Source organism: Crinia signifera, chromosome 19, assembly GCF_055691185.1.
Source record: "Crinia signifera chromosome 19, ASM5569118v1, whole genome shotgun sequence".
In the NCBI taxonomy this organism is placed as follows: Eukaryota; Metazoa; Chordata; class Amphibia; order Anura; family Myobatrachidae; genus Crinia; species Crinia signifera.
The window spans coordinates 130246280-130268211 of record NC_139226.1 but is presented as its reverse complement, the minus strand read 5'-3'; the positions used below and the strand labels follow the sequence as shown (position 1 = coordinate 130268211).

The 21932-nt window shown below is 45.6% G+C and overlaps 1 protein-coding gene across 3 annotated transcripts in view; it reads right to left on the bottom strand.

The window, feature by feature from the left end:
- CFAP74 (cilia and flagella associated protein 74) overlaps window positions 1-21932 on the bottom strand; it is a 179657-nt gene that overhangs the window by 20257 nt on the left and 137468 nt on the right. For all 3 annotated transcript variants that reach the window (XM_083163344.1, XM_083163345.1, XM_083163346.1), the window contains exons 31-36: window positions 15550-15605; window positions 14495-14614; window positions 12291-12446; window positions 11288-11417; window positions 9582-9736; window positions 1715-1832 (exon numbers count right to left, since the gene is read on the bottom strand). In XM_083163344.1, coding sequence (XP_083019470.1) covers window positions 1715-1832; window positions 9582-9736; window positions 11288-11417; window positions 12291-12446; window positions 14495-14614; window positions 15550-15605 — 735 coding nt within the window. The remainder of the gene's footprint in view (window positions 1-1714; window positions 1833-9581; window positions 9737-11287; window positions 11418-12290; window positions 12447-14494; window positions 14615-15549; window positions 15606-21932) is intronic.

Sequence of the window (21932 nt, the reverse complement as noted above, 5' to 3'; positions counted from 1 at the left end):
AACAGGTTCTAGGGTAACAGTGTAGTAAGCACAGAGAGCAGGCCATGAAAGTACTCATACCCCATGAGGGTTCTAGTATTCTGGTGCTTGTAGTACCACAAACATGCACTACAACTGTCGACCGTACAGTATGTAAAAAAATATAAAAATTGTGATAAAGTGGGAAGTGCTAACATACACAGCTGATTGGCTGGTGCATTATCACCTTCCACTTTATCACAGCTTTATCACTTACCAGGCTTCATACATCTGCCCCATAGCTCTCATAGTCTACATCAGGGGTCCTCAAACTGTTTTATGACAGGACCCAGCAAGTTACTGCAGAAAGGGTTGGCTGGCCATACACCACTGCAGAGAAGTCTCAGTAGTGTATGGCCACCTTTAGTTTAAAATGTTGGAATTGTGAATGTTGGAAGAAATGTTTAAAGCATCCAAATAGAAGCACAGGCAGCAACATTCTATATTCATGTGCAGGGCATTTACATTTAAGTTTTGTCTGCAAAATCTGAATTGGCAAGGAAGGCAGTGGAGTATACTGTAGGACAGGCACAGCACAGGACACTAAAGGTGGGACCCCGGCAAGCGCGCCTTTACCTTGCTGTCTGCTGCAGTGAGGAGGTGCCGGCCGCCACAGTCAGATGTGTTTGGCTTCCTACCCCTGCTGCTGCAATCGTATATATCACCCTACTCCACAATCACAGTGACAACAGTGTTTGGGGAGGGGGGCAGCAAGGGGGAAGCTTGCTCCCGTAACATGCAGAGTGGAGGCGGGCAGCAGCGGGAGCCCAATCATCTCCTGTCCTTGCAGTGCCTGATTTGCCTCTCCTTCCTTTGACTCACACAAGGGGTTGGGAAACATACAGAGAAGGGAGGGGCAGAGTGGGGGACATACAGTGAAGGAGGGTCAGGCTGGGGGACATACAGTGAATGGAGGCAGCGGTGGCCATTCAGAGAAGGGGGACCAGGGGCAGGCTGGGGGACATACAGTGAATGGAGGCAGTGGTGGCCATTCAGAGAAGGGGGAGCAGGGGGAGAGTGGGGGACATACAGTGAAGGAGGGTCAGGCTGGTGGACATACAGTGAATGGAGGGTCAGGCTAGGGGACATACAGTGAATGGAGGCAGTGATGGCCATTCAAAGTAGGGGGCGGGGGGGGGCAGGAACAGGCTGGGGGACATAGAGTGAATGGGGACAGAGTGGAGTACATAGTGAATGGGAGTCATACAGTGAAGTAGGGTCAGGCTTGGGGACATACAATGAATGGAGGCACTGATAGAAATTAAGAGAAGGGGGGCAGGCTGGGGGACAGAGTGAATGGGTGCAGAGTGGGGAGCATACAGTGAATGGGGGACATACAGTGAAGGAGGGGCAGGCTGGGGGACATACAGTGAAGGGGCAGGCTGGGGGACATACAGTGAATGGGGGCAGAGTTGGGGACCATTCTGATGTGATTAATGATTCAAAGAATGTCAGGCTGAATGGTCGGCCCCCACACATTTACACTTCATCAAATCTGGCCCTCGTCGCAAAAATTTGGACACCCCTGCTGTAGGCCAAGCCTGTGTGTATATTTACAGAAAGATTTCTGAAACAATATAGAGATTTCATTGATTTAACAAATCAATACATTATTATCATCCAGTCAGAGCTAGAAACCATCTGTTTCATAGGTAAAATATACTCTGTCTCACAGAGATCACCGCTCACCGCTCACCTTCATTTGCCAGGACTACGCCGGGGGATTCAGTAGGGAGATCCAGTTGATCACCGCCTTCAACAAACATGATATGATTCCTGGATGCCCCCTTCAGTTGGATGGAGTGCGCTATATGCTGAGGAGACATAATCCAATCTATTTATATTTAAGTCTACAGCATATACAGTATATATATATAAAAAAAAGGTACTTGTGTATTATAGCGGCGCCCCCGATGTACATCGTAAGATGAACGTATCGCATCGCATGCCATGTACCCGATGGCATGCGATGCGACGTGATTTTGACCCCCTATACAATGAATAATCGTATAAGCACCCTAAAGGGTGCTTTTGAGCACCCTAATGGGTGCTTACAATGTTAAATGCACCCCCACGCCACCCCCCCCCCCACTATAAACGTGAACCCGAAGCGTGGCGAGCGCGCGAGGGGCGGCGGTACGCGTCCTACGACCTTTTCATACCCCCACTATCCACGTCGGCGTGAAGTTGAGAATAGAATAGTGTGGCGAGCGCAGCGAGCCACTGAGCCCGAAGCGTGGCGAGCGCAGCGTGCCCCGCGAGGGGACGCGGATACCTTCACAGGTAAACGCGTCCCTTCGCGGGCTTCACAGGTATCTGCGTCCGCTCGCCACGCTTCGGGCACGGTGGCTCGCTGCGCTCGCCACACTATTCTATTCTCAACTCCACGCCGACGTGGATAGTGGGGGTATGAAAAGGTCGTAGGACGTGTACCGCCGCCCCTCGCGGGCTCGCTGCGCTCGCCACGCTTCGGGTTCACGTTTATAGTGGGGGGGTGGCGTGGGGGTGCATTTAACATTGTAAGCACCCATTAGGGTGCTTAACATTGTATAAGCACCCATTAGGGTGCTTATACAATGTTTAATCGCATCGCATCGTATGGCATTGTATGCCATGTACAATGGCATACAATTTGAAAATTGTATGCCATCGTACACTATCGAACGATATCGCGTCGCATCGCATACCATCGTATGCGTTATGGTATGCGATGCGATGGGCGCCGACAAAATACACAAGTACCAAAAAAAAAAACCTGAGCTTGAGAACCCGCTTGTGTGTATACTCAGACAGCTCTCCACCGCTTCTCAGGGCATTCTGGAGACATCAGTCGCTGTGGTTTCCCTCAACCAACCAGGGCTGAGCTCACCCCTGAATGGATGTAGCTGTCTCCATGGAGACGGCTACATCCAATTAGGTGGAGAACTCCACTGGCGGCCTGATTGGGTAAACGACACTGGGATTCCCTCTTAGTAGTAGGGGAGAGGTGCCTGTGAGTATACACACAGGCGGCTTCTCAAGTTCAGGGTTCAGGATTTGTGTTTTTTTTTTAACCCCCTGGAGCCCAGCTGGAGAAGAGGACAGACGTGTGGGGGAGAGTGTGGCAAGGTGAGTGTGTATGTATGTTGTATGTGAATGGGTGTATGCCTGCATGTTAATAAAGCTCAACTTTTCTGGGTGTCTCTGTGTACTTATTGTAACATTGGTCATGCTGTGGAAGTGGAACTGCAAGTCCCATCAAGTGCTTTAATGCCCCACATGCTGTGACGCGGTTCTCCAAGTCTCTGCATGCGGGGGGGGGGGGGGGGGGGGGAGGTTTGCTGGGACTTGTTGTTCCACAGCACAGCCCATTGTTACATTTTAGTTCTATTTTTAACCACAAAATAACCAGCTTGGTGAAGGGTGAAGCCTGGGGTGAGGAGCACTTTATTGGGAGGGTTCCCAGGTACCCCATCCAGGACTGACCAGCCAGGCTGTTGATCACCGCCTTCAACAAACAGCGAGCGCAGCGAGCCACTGAGCCCGAAGCGTGGCGAGCGCAGCGTGCCCCGCGAGGGGACGCGGATACCTTCACAGGTAAACGCGTCCCTTCGCGGGCTTCACAGGTATCCGCGTCCGCTCGCCACGCTTCGGGCACGGTGGCTCGCTGCGCTCGCCACACTATTCTATTCTCAACTCCACGCCGACGTGGATAGTGGGGGTATGAAAAGGTCGTAGGACGTGTACCGCCGCCCCTCGCGGGCTCGCCACGCTTCGGGTTCACGTTTATAGTGGGGGGGTGGCGTGGGGGTGCATTTACCATTGCAAGCACCCATTAGGGTGCTTAACATTGTATAAGCACCCATTAGGGTGCTTATACAATGTTTAATCGCATCGCATCGTATGGCATTGTATGCCATGTACAATGGCATACAATTTGAAAATTGTATGCCATCGTACACTATCGAACGATATCGCGTCGCATCGCATACCATCGTATGCGTTATGGTATGCGATGCGATGGGCACCGACAAAATACACAAGTACCAAAAAAAAAACCCTGAGCTTGAGAACCCGCTTGTGTGTATACTCAGACAGCTCTCCACCGCTTCTCAGGGCATTCTGGAGACATCAGTCGCTGTGGTTTCCCTCAACCAACCAGGGCTGAGCTCACCCCTGAATGGATGTAGCTGTCTCCATGGAGACGGCTACATCCAATAAGGTGGGGAACTCCACTGGCGGCCTGATTGGGTAAACGACACTGGGATTCCCTCTTAGTAGTAGGGAAGAGGTGCCTGTGAGTATACACACAAGCGGCTTCTCAAGTTCAGAGTTCAGGATTTGTGTTTTTTTTTTAACCCCCTGGAGCCCAGCTGGAGAAGAGGACAGACGTGTGGGGGAGAGTGTGGCAAGGTGAGTGTGTATGTATGTTGTATGTGAATGGGTGTATGCCTGCATGTTAATAAAGCTCAACTTTTCTGGGTGTCTCTGTGTACTTATTGTAACATTGGTCATGCTGTGGAAGTGGAACTGCAAGTCCCATCAAGTGCTTTAATACCCCACATGCTGTGACGCGGTTCTCCAAGTCTCTGCATGCGGGGGGGAGGTTTGCTGGGACTTGTTGTTCCACAGGCTGTGACATGACACCGCTGGCTGTTGGAGCCTGGCATTGGTTTAAAAACTGGGGGACCCCTACTATATTTGTCCACCGTATTTTTGGAACCAGGACCAGTACAAGAGCCTGGTGCTGGTTTCTTAAATACGGAGCTCAAGGTAGAGGGCATTGCAGTAGTCAAGGCGCAATGATACAAATGCATGATGACTTCAGGCAGATGTTCTGAGGGAATTAAGTTCTTGATTCTGGCTACATTCCGTGGATGATAGAATGAGGTTTTAATTGTGCCTCATGTTTAAGTGTCAAGCCACTATCCGGGACAACACCAAGATTCCGCACATGTTCCGAATTTTGAAGTTCTGCAAGTGTAAGTCCTGTTGGTTGGCTCTTCTGCAGTCTTGTCCTGTGACCTATGATAAGCACCTCTGTTTTATCAGGGTTCAGTCGCAGCCAACTGGCACTCATCCAGTCCTGGAGCTCAGCTAGACAGCCATTTAGGGTTGGTATTGGGTTCTCAGTACCTGGAGCAAAGGACAGGTATAGTTGTGTATCATCTGCATAGCAGTGGTAAACCAGGCCATGACGTCTGATCATTTCACCCAGTGGTAGCATGGCAAAAAGCATTGGAGATAATAAGGAACCCTGCGGGACACCACATGGTAGTGGCACTGGTGATGATGAATACACTCCAGATGAAACTCTCTGTGACCTACCAATGAGAAGTGGTTTGACCCGGGCTAAGAACTGTGCCATCCAACCCACAGAAATTTTTCAGGCGCTGAATTAGAATATCATGGTCCACGGTATAAAAAGCTGCTGAGAGATCCAGAAGGATTAAGATTGAGCCGTCACCTCTGTCTCTTGCCATCAGAAGATCATTGAGCACATACCAGGGCTGTGTCAGTGCTGTGTCTTCTCCTGAATCCTGACTGGAATGGATCATACATATCATGGGCTGACAGATGGGTCTCTTGTTGAGTTGCTACCACTTTCTCAATAACCTTTCCTAGAAAAGAAAGGTTTGATACCGGTTGGTAGTTGCTCAGGCAGTCACGGTCTAAGTTAGTTTTTTTAAGAAGTGGTCTAACAATTGCTTCCTTTAGTGGGTCAGGAAAATGCCTGTTTGCAGAGAGCTTTGAACTATTTTTGCCAATACAGGGCCAATTATGTCCATACACCCTATTAGTAGCTTGGCTGAGGCAGGGTCCAGGTCACAGGTGGTGGCACACAGCCGTCGGGTAATTTCTACAATGTCTTTTACATCCATTGGGTCAAAGCTGTTCCAAGAAGTCAGGTGGCTTACATTCGCAGGCTTGATAGTTTGGAACTCCTTTGATGACACTGTGGGGATTCCAGCCCGGATGGACGATAATTTATCTGCAAAGAATTTAGCAAAGAATTTAGCAAACTCATTGCAACTTGATTGGGAGAGGGCTTCATCAGGCTGCAGGCATGGTGGTTTGCAAAGCTTCTCCACTGTAGGGAAAAGCTGAGCTGGCCTATAGTTTGCTGCTCTGATCTCATTTGACAGGAACTCTGTTTTCTTACGAGTAAAGTAGTGTGTGTGTGGATTCTGGAATCATTTTGGCTGTTAAACATCATCTATGCATATGTCTAGTGTCCGTTTGTCTCCGAAACATTGCCATCTGTTGGCAGCAAGTGAAACTACATCTTTTTCTCTCTCTTACAGAGGCAACTAGCTTTTGCTTCAAGCAGGCTTACTAGTACTTATGTATGGTACTACACAACAACAAAATGTGCAGACAGGTGTGAAAACAGTAGCCACAATTAGATCACGGAAATCCAAAAGAATTAGAAGTGCAAAAATGTGGATGTGCAATGTATTTTGTTTTGCAAGTCTGCATCTATTGGACCGACAAGTTCACCACATTCATGGATTACTTTTACCTTATTGTTCTGGAGCCTCTTGCATAATTAGAAATAAATAATAGGAATAAAGGATATGGAAGTGTTATCACTTTTCATATTTTTGTTTTTATTTCACTGGTAGAATTATACATTGTCCTCTGCTTTGCCTAATAACATGTAAATGCAGAGGTGTAGGGAGGGCGGACCCAGTGCAGCACACGCTCCGGGCGCCGGTGGGGCGCAGGGTGCCGCCCCCCCTCCGCAAATGAGCCGGGAATCCAGGGACTTGCTTAAAGTCTCAGACGGGCGCCTGCCTGCTCACCTGACCCTGCCGCCACGGCCCGCAAACCGATGACATCACACACGTCACAGTCTCTTCCCCCCATGTCCAGTCTCCAGCTACTCCTCCCTGGCTGAAGGTGCTGCTGCTGTTGTTGTTCGGGCCGGCTCACTGTGATGACGAGCTGGCCGGGCAGCGCTCAGGAGGACACTGACTCCTCCCCTGCCTTTGCTACAGTGCTACACAGCCTCCTCCCAGACTGCAGCAGTGTCATCATCACGTCCCAAACGCTGGCTGTAGCTTGGAGGAGGCTGACTGCTGCTGGCTGTCTGTCATCATCAAGGTGGATTTTAGTTTTTTGTTTTTTTAAAAACATGTGAACTCTTTGATTGTGCGAAATAGTGACTCTGTGACTGTCTTTGTCTGCACTGTGGGGGTATATGTCTGGCACTGTGGGGGCATATCTGTGTCTAGCACTAGTATGGGGGCATATGTGTAATGGGCATCATGGTGTAGGGTGTAATGGGCATTACGGTGTGGGGGGTATTGTGTATTTGCCATCAGTGTGCGGTGTAATGGGTATCACGGTGTGCGGCATATTGTGTAATTGACATAATGGTGTGCGGCATAATGGCATTACGGTGTGGGGGAGTATTGTGTAATTGGTATCACGGTGTGTGTAGTAATGGACTTCATGGTGTGCGGTTGCAGTGTAATGGGCATCACGGTGTGCAGCTTATTGTGTAATGGGCATTACGGTTTGTTATATAGTATGTAATGGGCATCATGTGTGGCCTTATGTGTAATTGGCATTATGGCATGTGGCTTTATGTGTAATTGGTATTACAAAGTTCACTAAAATGTTAGCGAAACATGCCCTTGCTCCGGGCGCCGTGGCACCTAGCTACGCCACTGTGTGAATGGATTACTACCAAACATGTCCCATGGAAAGTGATGATACAATGTAAGAGAAAAGGCGTGGAGGGTCACATGAGGGTGTAAAACAGCCGCATTCCTGCACCCGGGGCACATAAGGAAACTGCAGCAACTACATCAAAGGAAATGGAATATGCACTAAGTAGCTGCTTTTTTTTGTTTTTTTTACAATTTGTTGTGACCGGTTTGTGAGAATCCTCGGGAGGTCAGACCGCAAATCAAATTTTTATGGTGGAGAGAGGTCTCAGCCAATCAATGGCTTCCTATTCATTTGTATGGGCTTTTTTTTTTAAAGTGCTCTGCTCCCGCCACTGGCGCTGCGCCGCTGCATCTTCTCCTGCTCGGCTTACTGGTTCCCTGCGCCGCCCCTCCTGCTCCCTCTGCCTGGCTCTCTGGTAGCCGGCATCACCCACCCGCTGCCATCCCCTGCCCGCTGCCGTCCATGCCCAGCACCAAGCTGCACATAAGATTTAGCAAATCTTATGTGCAGCCCATCCGACCTCCACAGGACCGCGCATCGGGTCGGATGGGATGTCTAAATGTGCGATTTGGGCCAAATCGGATAAAATCATGCTCAAATCGCATAGTTTATGGGGCCTTTAGATGGTTTCCACAATCCTACTGCAATCCTGTTTTCAGATTCGACATCATCACACTTGTCCAATCATTGGGAGTTTAGACCGCAGATCAGAAAGTTTCCACAATCCTACTTGCAGATTCTACATCCAATTGTCCAATTGTTCAGCAGACAATATGTGTCTGCTGAAAAATTCAATTGGCAGTGGGGGAGGGGGTTTACTAATGAGGAAGTTAATTATAATAGTAAAGAGGAGAGGTTGAGAATCAATAACGTAATTGCAGATGGGGACAGGATTTAAGGTTTTCTCCCCAAAAATGTGTGGTGTAGCCCCGACATGGGAAAAACCAGCCCCAGGTTTTATGAGCAGGCACTGGTTAAAAAATTACAGGACATAAAATAGGGGTAGGCTCACATACAATTTGGCACTTGATGTGCCATTTTTTACATGTGATAAATCGCATGCGATTTATCACATGTAAAAAAAAACAGGGAGCTGCAGGGCGGTGTGAGGAGCGGTGTGAGGAGCAGTGGGGCGGGCAGCGGCCATGCCGGTGAGGATCTGACGGGGGGCAGCGGCGGTAGTGGGGGCGGGCAGCAGCGGCTCTGAAATGAGTGCCCACCGAGTCCGGGGGGTGGAGTGCCGGTGACAGTGGGGCTGGCGGCGGTGATCAGTGTGTGCACTGCAGCGCCGCAGCGGGCGGGTAGCGGTTATTATTATTATTAAAACATGTCAAATGACTGTCCGGTTTTTGAATGGCTGAGATAGAGCACTCTCAGACAATCAGAAGCCGGACAGTCATTTGACATGTTATTTCAACGTTGTAATAGCCGCCGCTGCCCACACACACTGATCACCGCCGCCCGCTCCACTGTCACCAGCACCCCCCGCCGCGCACGGGACCACACATCGGATCAGATCAAAAGTCACACGCATATATGATTTTGGGCCGATTTCTCGCGATTTCTCGGCCCAAGTGCCGAAATCACGTGGAATCGGACAAAAATCGCATAGTGTATGGGGGGGCCTTAAGATTTGTTCCCTTCCGCAGCAATTGAGCCAGCGACTGATAATAATCTAATAATATAATAATATGTTACATTCCAAGTAAGGATCTAGGACACCTTTGATAAAGTATCAACTACTGTAATAGCTGAGTGTGTACTGTGTACATATTTTCAGTTTATATGTGTCTGTTATGTCTATGCTCCCTAAATAAATATTAAAATGACCTAGATCTATTGAAGGCAGATTTCCAAAGGGGAAAAAAAAACACAATATCTGTAATTTGCGCTGATCGTCTTACCTTGCCGAAGAGCTCCACCATGAGGACATCAGAGAACTGCAGGCTTTCATGGTCTGGTGTGAAAGAAACTGTGAACTCTTCAGAATTCCCAGGGACAATGCTGCCCTCTACAGGACTCACACTGAAAACACTTCTCCCATTGTAGTTTTGAGGCCCTAAAAAAGTGTGGATAAATTTAAGGGGTATCCGGTCGATAGGTCGACACCGTATGATTCACATTGTCAAGGTAGACATAGACAAAAGGTTGACACAAGCAAAAAAAATAAAAATGTTTATTTGAACTTTTTCATACTTCCCCATCTGTATTGGTACTGAACTGGAGCAACTGAACAGAGCCATACGAGGGTACCTGGTACAAAAATGTTGGGTTCATGTGCTGAAATATACAATTTGACACCCATGCCCCCCACCAAAACGCATGTCAACTGTTCCCATGTCGACATTTGGTCTATGTCGATCTTCTGTATGTTGCCCATTTAGTGACAATCTACTGAAAGTGTGCTATATACATAGAAACTTACTTATTTACTGACTGACAACCGTTATACCATAACCAATTTAAGGCAGATTAGGGTTTGTGATCAGATTGCAAAACATCAATTTACAAACATTTTATTTATTTATTAACAGTTTCTTATATAGCGCACACATATTCCGCAGCGCTGTACAGAGAATATTTGAACATTCACATCAGTCCCTGCCCCAGTGGAGGTGGTGGAAGTGGAGGAGTGTGTTTGTTTGTCTTTATTTTTCTATGTTATTTGATATATTTGTGGTGGAGATGTCTTTGGGAGGGAGGCTGATGGTAATGAGGTGAAGCGGAAGCCCAGGATCTCCAGTCTACTGATAGCGATAGGGATAGCAATGGGCAGCCCACGCCACGCACCTGGACCAAGAGGGGCTGCAATGTACAGTTTTCCTTTGCCGAGAATATGGCTCTGGGGACAGTGACGTATCACCTGCAGCTGTTTGGTCAGTAAGCAGCACGATTTTCTACAAAGAATAAAAGCTCCGTATTGGCCAAGATGCTAGCTGCCATCAATTCGGAAGGATACGTTCACAAAAATGATGTCCAATATCAAACTACCATGACTACATATCACAGCGAATCCCGGTTAGTCCAAAAAACAGAGGCATCAATGTGGGGCTGTAATGCATCCAGCACCTGGCTGAGATATTCGGATAAGGTGGCCTGTGAGATTCTCTGACAGCAAGGGCGTAACTACCATAGGTGCAGGGGGTGAAGCTGCTATGGGGCCCAGAGCTGAATGGGGCCCATCCTTACTGTCTAAGTAATATGTTTTACATACATTTATCACCATCAGTTTCTATATAGGGGGCCCTTACACACTTTTGCTATGGGGCCTATGAATATCAAGTTACGCCCCTGTCTGACAGCCACAGAAAGAAAACTCCTAGTAGCCAGAAAGTGCAACACAGCCAGCAGTGTATGCGCATCAGCGCACATCAGCCGACTAGCGGAACCGCCAATAGAGTTAACGATAGAGGTGGTGCCTGCCGCTGATCAAACAAGACAGTGCATAAACAATGAACGAGATTGGTTACTGGTGTAGTTCAGTGGTGTCATCTGCCCCCGCACCATATGCAGGCCGTTGGCTACATAGCCAAAATTAACCTGCATGGGGGGGTGTCAATAACGACACGGAGCATACACATTACACGGTAGGATTTATGAACATACTTACCCACAAAGTTGGGCGATGATTTCTGGGGGGTTATGAAATTTGGAAGCTTTTGCAACTCATCGTACCGAGTCACTGACAGACTCCCCAGCTTAATGGAATACATCACTGGCACTGAAGAGGTGTTGTTCAACTGAAACAAGAGCAAAAACATACCCAAACAAGCTAACCAATTAAAAGTTCAATAATATTAAGGTGAAAAAAACTAAATGTTTACCAAAGTTTGTTCACAGCAATGAATGCGAAATGTACAGTAGAGGCCTAATGCTATAGACCAGTGGTTCCCAACCTCGGACCTGAAGTACCCCCACATCCTGTGTTCCTTTACTAGTATTATTATAAAGTGCCATGGTGGAGAGAAGGTAATATTCCCATTTGCAGACACAGGCCCTGCGAAGTGGATAGAATTTTCAGATTGTTTTCCTCCCTGGAGGGAGATTGGCCATGCTTCCCGGATTTCCCAAGGTCGCGTTGGCAGCAGTGGTGCCTGGATGGACTACTGCACATTCTGCATCATATATGCAGCTAATTGTATTTTATAAAAAAGTGTGTAAAGGGCTTAAAAGAAGATTTTTGGAGGGAAAAAAACATAGACTGAAGCCTTGTCCTATGCTGCTTTCACATTGCTTAAACGTTTAAGACCCGGTATTTCTAAATAGTATTGAGCCACTAAACCCCTTTCACATTGCAGGTGAAAACCGTTTAATTAGCATTTTAGTACCATTCACACATTCGACCTGTTTAACCCCCAAAGAACATGTTTCAAGCCATAGAAATAGAGCCGTTCACACTGCATAAAAAACGGTTCTGGAACGGGCAGGACTCTGCTTTTTAACCGTTTAGGAAATACCGGTATTTCTTAAACGGGTAAAGTGCCCTGGAGCTTTCACACTGCAGCTCTACCCGTTTTAAAAGGCTAAAAAAAAACAGCAATTTACCGTTTAAGAGCTGCAAGTGCAAAAAGATCTTGCACTGGCTTCTGTGGTATCATTTTATTGGGGTTTACCTTAAATACTGCTGTGGTACTGTCTTTAGCTAATACATATCCCATGTTTAGTGTTCCTCCTTCCAGGGAGCAGATCAGTGAAGGTGATAATCCCCGTCCTGTAACTGCGAGTGGAAGAGTCGCTTGCCGAGTGTACACCTCCAGACTTTCAAAGAACTAAAAGAAGAGAGGTGCAATATTGGCTAATTATGTTTCCTATAATTGTATTTAAATTAAACAGAAGGTTACAAATATTTTTTGATATGTACACTTTCGTACGAACTCCCATTTCAACCTTGCCACCACCCATTAATCTCATCAAAATGTTTTTACATTGATTTCTCAAATTATGATCAAGAAATGTCAAGAAAATGAATTGTCAGGCGACTGTAGTGTATTGTGTTTATTATAGTGGTGATTAATAGCCCAGGTACAGTGGTGTAACTATAGAGGGTGCACGGGATGCAACTGCTATGGGGCCTGACTGTTGGGGCTCCTCCCACTCTCTCTATGACACCCGCTGTCTCCCTGATTCCATCTCCCCCCCCCCACACACTCTCATCCATTTCTCTCTGACATCCTCTCTCTCTCTTCCTCCTCACTCTCTTCTCTGTATTTATCGTCCTACTTGATATTTTGTTGATCGATGTACCTTATTGATATGCTTCATCAAAAAAAAAACAATTTTGAGAAAATTATGTAGTAAAGGAATTAAAGTGTGATTAAAATACATCACTGAACAGATTTATTTCAATTATTGATTTAGTATTTTCCTCTTAACCAAATAGTGCATGTCCAAACTACTGCTTTACTGTGTTAGTGCACCCCCAAACTACTACTTTCTGATGTTTCCTGTGTGCACCACCAAACTACTACTTTCCTGTGTTAGTGCACCTCCAAATTATTACTTTCCTTTGTTAGTGCACCTCCAAACTACTACTTTCCTGTGTTAGTGCACCTCCAAACTACTACATTCCTGTGTTAGTGCACCTCCAAACTACTACTTTCCTGTGTTAGTGCACCTCCAACTACTTCTTTCCTGTGTTAATGCACCCCAAAACTACATCTTTACTGTGTTAATGCACCACTGAACTACTACTTCCCAGTGTTAGTGCACCCCCAAACTACTACTTTCCTGTGTGAGTGCACCTCCAAACTACTACTTTCCTGTGTGAGTGCACCTCCAAACTACTACTTTCCCGTGTTAGTGCACCTCCAACTACTTCTTTCCTGTGTTAGTGCACCCCCAAACTACTTCTTTCTTGTGTTAGTGCACCACTGAACTACTACTTCCCAGTGTTGGTGCACCCCCCAACTACTACTTTCCTGTGTTAGTGTACACCCAAACTACTATTTTGTGTTAGTGCACCTCCAACTACTTATTTCCTGTGTTAGTGAACCAATAAACTACTAGTTCCCAGTGTTAGTGTACCACCAAACTACGTCTTTCCTCTGTTAGTGCAGCCCCAAAGTACTTTCCTGTGTTAGTGCACCTCCAAACTACTTCTTTCCTGTGTTATTGCATCACTGAACTACTACTTCTCAGTGCACCTTCAAACTACACTTACTTGTGTTACTAATTGTACACTATTTTAAATGAAAAAGACAAATAGTCAGAATACAGTAGTTGCATAATCAATATTTTGTTAATCTATGTTGTAGAATTAATTTGTAATTATACAAAAATTATTCATATATCACATTTACTTGCAGTCTTATTAATAACCAAACATATTTATCAATTGGAAAAATATGTCACTCAATGGAAAACAATAACCGATTGCTGCCAGCAACTGTGATTGAGTTCTAGGTGGATCTAATGGTAATAGCTGCACTCACTATATAATGTAAGGTAACACACTGATTTGTGTAACATCTTTCCTAGGAGCTTCTAGTGTGCAGAGGCATCTAATGAACGCAGAGTACAGTAGGTGCGCACATTTATATGAAAAGGGGCATCTAGATGCAACAATGCACGCTGACGCATTTTGTGATCTGCATCAATTGGTTCTATGCTCTCTCTAATCTCATTTGTTGTGAAGTCTTTTTATAACCTGGGAAAGTAGGGCCGGTGGTTTTCTAGGGCATTCCTGCTCTCTGGGAATATTTTATGTCATTCGAGGTAACTGCTACGCAGATTGGGAAGTGTATATGCACAGTAATGATGCAGCATACAATGCTTACATTCCAGTTAACAACAGACCTTTTAGTATGTGATCACTTACAGTCTCGTGTACATCAGGTGAAAAGGCGATTAGAAGATGACAGTGGGCTCCAGGCTCCACAATACAAGCAGGATTCAGCAATACAAAGGCTCCAACTGGATTAAAAATCGAGAAACGAGGCTACAAAATTATGGGTTAAGGAACATAACATGATGGGGAGGGAAGAGAAGGGGTGCACTGTGCTGGAGGGAGGGGGCTATTGGCATGCTGTGTGTAGGGTGAGAGTTCTTCTGCTCTGTGCTCCCCTATGACCGGAGCTTGGGATGTCGGCGGTCAAAATACCGACGCCGGCATCCCAAAGTAGGGAATCCTGACAGGAGTAAGGTAAGTATACTTTACCCCCCGTAAACCTCCCTCCCAGCAGCCTAACCCCTCCCCCCCCCCCCAGAGCCTGTTCCTAACCCTCCCTGCTAGTGCCTAACCTCCTTACCCCACTGCCTGACCCTAACCCTCCTTTCAAAGTGATTAACTCTAACCTTTCCCCCCTCTGCATCCAGAACACTAAACCCTCCACGTCAGACAGCCTAACCCTAAATCCACACCTATAACACAACCCCTCTTCATGCCTAATCCTAACCCGCCCCAGCATACTCATGTTCCCCATCCCAGCAGTTGCGATTCCAGCGCTGTCATCTTTGTTGATGTAGTTATTCCAACGCTGGTCTCCTGGCACTAGTCAGGATGACGGCGTCGGTATAGTGAATGCCGAATGCATCCTATGTATACATATATTATACATTGGGGGAGCCTTTTCAGGAATTTGCTATGGGGCCCACAAAGGTCTAGTTACACTCCTGCCTGCTCCCCATGGATGCAATGAGAAATGTTGGGTACACAGAAAATGCGACAATGAAGTGTGGGGGGGGGGCATGATGTCGCAAAACAGAAATAGCTTTTTTTCTGGTTTGTGAAGGTTATTAACATGTTTTATTCTACTAATTATACTTATAAAAACTATGTTGGAGAGGTGAAAGCAAATGAGGAAAATCTTTTTGTGTCTTTAATTACTAACAACAGCTCCTGGAAACTCAATTGTTTTAAGATTTAAAGGATACTTTTAAAGGCTCAGAGGAAATGTTTTGTAGTGTTACTGTTTTAACCACTCGTTGACCTGCAATAAACAGAAATATACAGATCAATAAAAAGACATCTATTAATCCATGCAAACAGTCACATAATACAATGAGCACAGTGATATTAGTCTCAGTGCCCTGTCAGCTCTGTGTACTGTAAGGGCTGTTTCACACAGTACGGTTCCTGCCGCACGGTGAAATCCCGTACGGCCAGGGAGCCGTGCCGCACTCAGCAGTTGTGAATGGACACTATTGTGTCCATTCACACGGGACGGCCACGGCCCGGCCGCACGGCTGCAGCCGGATCCCCCCACTGGAAGGGACGGCTGCCGGGCTGTGGCCATCCCTGCCATTATAAAATTCTGAGTGCGGCGCGGCTCCCTGACCGTACGGGATTTCACCGTGCGGCAGGAACCGTACTGTGTGAAACAGCCCTAACAGTCTCCCCTGCTGCCTTCACATGGCATGCTGAGGGCTGTGAATCTATGGGCAGTATTCAATGCTCCCGATTCACCATTTTTCCGGTGAATCGGGCTGTTTTAACTCCTTGCGGTGAATCTTTTTCACTGAAAATCTGATTCAACCTCTTCAATGTTCACAGTGAATGGCGGCTAGTTCACCGTTTCATGCTTGCTGCAATTAGCTGGTGTATTTCAATGGGGTTTTCACTGGGATTCGCCGAGAGTGTATTCAATGCTAGGATGGAGAACTCCTTTCTCCATGATTTTCGCCATGATTCACTGTTTTGCATTCGACATCTTTTTAACCCCTTCCTGACAGAGCTAGTTTTTGCGTTCCTGACAGAGCCATTTTTTTCAAATCTGACATATCTCACTTAAGTGGGGATAACTTTTTTTTGCTTTTACTTATCCCAGTGATTTTGAGATTGTTTTTTCGTGACACATTGTACTTCAAATTAGTGGTAAATTTGGGTCGATACAGTCTGTGTTTTTTTGTGAAAAATACCAAAATGTCGTGAAAAAATGGAAAATTTAGCGATTTGCAAAATGTTAAATTTTCTGCTTGTGAGACAAATAATCATACCACTCAAAATAGTTAATAACTAACATAGACCATATGTCTACTTCATGTTTCCATCATTATTTCAACTTCCTTTTAATTTTTTTGGACACTAGGAGGCTTACAATATGAATAGCAAATTCTCAAATTTTCAAGAAAATTTCAAACACTGATTTTTTTAGGGACCAGTTCAGTTCTGATATGACTTTGAGGGACTTGTATGTGAGACACCCCCATAAATGATGCCATTTCAAAAACTGCACCCCTCACAGTATTCAAAACAGCATTTTGGAAGTTTGTTAACCCTTTAGGTGTTTCACAGGAATTAAAACAAAGTGTAGGTGAAATTTCAAAATTTCATTTTTTTTGCAGATTTGCAATTTTAATACATTTTTCTAAGGAACACAGTACATTTTACTAGAGAAATGTGACTAAAAATTGATTCCCCCAATTCTTTTGTTTTAAAAAATATCCTATATGTGGCCCTAGTGTGCACGTTGACCAAACCACAGGCTTCATAATAGAAGGAGCACCTACTTGATTTTGGAGCCTCCTTTTTATGAGATTATTTTTTAGGCACCATGTAGGTTTCTAGGCACCATAAGATGCTAAAATTTAGGAACCCCCCCACAAGTTACCCCATTTTGCAAACTACACCCCTCAGGGAATTCATCTAGGGGTATAGTGTACATTTCAAACCCCCAGGGGTTTCACCAATTGTGGTACAACTGGGCAGTGAAAATGAAAAATTACATTTTTTACACAAAAATGCAGTTCTGGCTCAAAATTTTTCATTTTCACAAGGAATGAAGGAGACAAAGCACCCCAAAATCTGTGCCCCAATTTCTCCCGAGTACCGCAATGCCTCACATGTGAACAAAAAATACCAGTTGGGTGCATGGCAGGACTCAGAAGGGAAGGAGTGATTTTTGGATTTTGCAGCTCAGATTCTGGTGGAATTTTGGTGGGTGCTATGTCGCATTAGCAAGACCCCCCAAGCACCAATACAGTGGAACCCCCCCACAAGTGACCCCATTTTGCAAACTACACCCCTCAGGGAATTCATCTAGGGGTATAGTGTACATTTCAAACCCCCAGGGGTTTCACCAATTTTGATACAAGTGGGCAGTGAAAATGAAAAATTACATTTTTTTACACAAAAATGCAGTTCTGGCTCAAAATTTTTCATTTTCAGAAGGTATGAAGGAGAAAAAGCACCCCAAAATCTGTGCCCCAATTTCTCCCGAGTACGGCAATGCCTCACATGTGAACAAAAAATACCAGTTGGGTGCATGGCAGGACTCAGAAGGGAAGGAGTGATTTTTGGATTTTGCAGCACAGATTTTGGTGGAATGAATGGTGGGTGCTATGTTGCACCAATACAGTGGAACCCCCCCACAAGTCACCCCATTTTGCAAAGTACACCCCTCAGGGAATTCATCTAGGGGTATAGTGTACATTTCAAACCCCCAGGGGTTTCACCAATTTTGATACAAGTGGGCAGTGAAAATGAAAAATTACATTTTTTTACACAAAAATGCAGTTCTGGCTCAAAATTTTTCATTTTCAGAAGGTATGAAGGAGAAAAAGCACCCCAAAATCTGTGCCCCAATTTCTCCCGAGTACGGCAATGCCTCACATGTGACCAAAAAATACCAGTTGGGTGCATGGCAGGACTCAGAAGGGAAGGAGTGATTTTTGGATTTTGCAGCTCAGATTCTGGTGGAATTTTGGTGGGTGCTATGTCGCATTAGCAAGACCCCCCAAGCACCAATACAGTGGAACCCCCCCACAAGTGACCCCATTTTGCAAACTACACCCCTCAGGGAATTCATCTAGGGGTATAGTGTACATTTCAAACCCCCAGGGGTTTCACCAATTTTGATACAAGTGGGCAGTGAAAATGAAAAATTACATTTTTTTACACAAAAATGCAGTTCTGGCTCAAAATTTTTCATTTTCAGAAGGTATGAAGGAGAAAAAGCACCCCAAAATCTGTGCCCCAATTTCTCCCGAGTACGGCAATGCCTCACATGTGAACAAAAAATACCAGTTGGGTGCATGGCAGGACTCAGAAGGGAAGGAGTGATTTTTGGATTTTGCAGCACAGATTTTGGTGGAATGAATGGTGGGTGCTATGTTGCACCAATACAGTGGAACCCCCCCACAAGTCACCCCATTTTGCAAAGTACACCCCTCAGGGAATTCATCTAGGGGTATAGTGTACATTTCAAACCCCCAGGGGTTTCACCAATTTTGATACAAGTGGGCAGTGAAAATGAAAAATTACATTTTTTTACACAAAAATGCAGTTCTGGCTCAAAATTTTTCATTTTCAGAAGGAATGAAGGAGACAAAGCACCCCAAAATCTGTGCCCCAATTTCTCCCGAGTACGGCAATGCCTCATGTGTGACCAAAAAGTGGCAGGACTCAGAAGGGAAGGAGTGATATTTGGAGTTTGCAGCACAAATTCTGGTGGAATGATGGTGGGTGCTATGTCGCATTAGCAAGACCCCCAAAGCACCAATACAGTGGAACCCCCCCACAAGTGACCCCATTTTGCAAACTACACCCCTCAGGGAATTCATCTAGGGGTATAGTGTACATTTCAAACCCCCAGGGGTTTCACCAATTTTGATAAAACTGGGCAGTGAACATGAAAAATTACATTTTTTTACACAAAAATGCAGTTCTGGCTCAAAATTTTTCATTTTCACAAGGAATGAAGGAGAAAAAGCACCCCAAAATCTGTGCCCCAATATCTCCCAAGTACGGCAATGCCTCACATGTGACCAAAAAATACCAGTTGGGTGCATGGCAGGACTCAGAAGGGAAGGAGTGATTTTTGGATTTTGCGGCTCAGATTCTGGTGGAATGAATGGTGGGTGCTATGTGGCATTAGCAAGACCCCCGAAGCACGGTGAAATTATGAACCTAATATTCCATAGATGTGTGGTATATTTTAAAACACTCCTTTATACATAGGCCGGGTTTGTCGGGGCAAGTGTCACACTGGAAAATAGTTTGCTTTCTTATTCCCTTTTTATAGCAAACTTTGCACCTTTTTTGTGTCCTGCCCTTTTTTCCAGTGGAGGGGATTTCATCAGGAAAATGCTGCCCTGGTACAATACGGGGGCCAGTACTAGAAGTACTGGGGCCCTCTGCCTGCTGGTTCCCAAATATTAGGCCCTTTATGACTTCCTCTTGAAAGTGCATAAATGTCCCCCTCTGGCCGGTAGAACGGAATAGCACGTAAGCGTTATACAGTGCCATCTGGATGATATACACGGCCACCTTCTTGTTCCAGATTTTTGTTTTCCGCAGGGCACTGTACGGCTTCAGTACCTGATCTGAAAGATCCACTCCGCCCATGTACCTATTGTAATCCAGGATACAATTAGGTTTTGAGGTGTGGGTACTGGTACCTCGTACAGGGACGGAGGTGGTACTGTCTCCGTGAATTGTTGTCAGTATAAGGACATCCCTCTTGTCCTTATATTTGACCAACAACATATTTTCGTTGCATATTCCCCTGCTTTCACCCCTTCTCATTACTTGGGCAATGTGCGTTTTTGGGAGGCCTCTTTGGTTCTTGCGCACAGTACCGCAAGCTGCTGTACCTCTTGAACCAAGGGCCTTAAACAGGGGGATGCTAGTGTAAAAGTTATCCACATAGAGGTGATAACCTTTATCCAGGAAGGGGTGCACTAAATCCCAGACAATTTTCCCACTAACACCTACGAGGGAGGGGGGGCATTCTGGCGGTTCAATTCTTGAATCCTTCCCTTCATAAACCCTAAACCTGTGGGTGTACCCTGAGGTGCTTTCACACAGTTTATACATTTTTATGCCATACCTTGCCCTCTTACTGGGAAGGTACTGGCGGAATTTAACCCTTCCTTTAAAATGTATAAGGGACTCGTCGATACAAATAAATTTTTCAGGGATGTACACCTCTTCAAATTTGGCACTGAAATGATCAATGACCGGCCTGACTTTGAATAGCCGGTCAAAGGTGGGATCATCTCTGGGTGGGCACTGTGCATTATCGGTGTAATGTATAAATTTAAGAATTGTCTCAAATCGAGTCCGGGTCATGGCCATACGGTAAAATGGAGTACTGTACAGAACATCTGTACTCCAATATTGCCTAATTTCTGGCTTTTTTACTATGCCCATATGAAACACCAGACCCCAAAACGTCATCATCTCTACTGCATCTACAGGGGTCCACCTAGCAAATGATGACGTGGGGTTTTGAGCAATAAACTGCTGGGCATATAAATTAGTTTGGTCCACCATTAAATTTATAAAATCATCAGAGAAAAATAATTTGAAAAAGTCAATTTCTCTGAGACCTGTGGAATCAAATTGGATTCCTGGCATGGCCAAAAACTCAGGAACCTGGGGCTCAAAATTGTCTGGTGGTGGGGTCCATACGAGATCAATTGTTGGGGGGGGGGGTCTCAGCTGCTCTACGGGGGCGTCTTTGAGGGGGTCCCTCATCACCAGAGGAGGAAGAGGAGCTTAAGATGAATCCTTCAAATTCCCCGCTTGCATCACTGGCTGTGTCAGAGTCAGAGGCAAGCATGGCATATGCCTCCTCCACTGAATACATTCTCCTGGATGACTGGGAGGACATTTGGGAGGACATTTGGGAGGACATTTGGGATGCCATTTTTATTTTTGTGTTACTGGTAGTGAAATGTTTCAACACGTGTATAGTGTAGGGGGGGGGTACAAACTTTATTTCAACCCGGGGGGTATGTAGTGTGTAGTGTGTATGTAGTGCAGGAAAAAAAAAAATACTTTATACCAATAAAAAAAAAAAAAAATGAAGGGGTTAAAAATAAAAAATTGAAGGGGTTAAAAAAAAAAAAAAAAAAAGGTCCTGCGCCAAAAATTGAGCACAGATGTTGGTCAGTAACGTCTGTCACTGAACAGCGCTCAAAGGCAACAGGAATTTGATCAAAAAAAAAAAAAAAATAGATCAACCCTGTGCCGAAAAAGCTGATCAGTGATGTACGTCACTGATCAGCGCACAGTGGCCACAGGACACCCACAAAATCACAGTGTGTGTAAAAAAAAAATTAAAAAAATACCCCACAGCACTCACAAAAAAAAAAAAGGTGATCAGTGATGCGACACTGATTACCAGTGAGGTGCAGCAGGTGCACAACCTTTGGTGCAACTGACAGTGCAACTGACAGGTATATATAAAAAAAAAAAACCTCTGTACCCCCAAAAAAGTTGCTGATCACCTCAGATATAGTGATCAGCACAAAAGGCGGGGGCAGCAGACACAAAATTTAGCACTCTCTATCACTCTCTGTCACTATCTCTC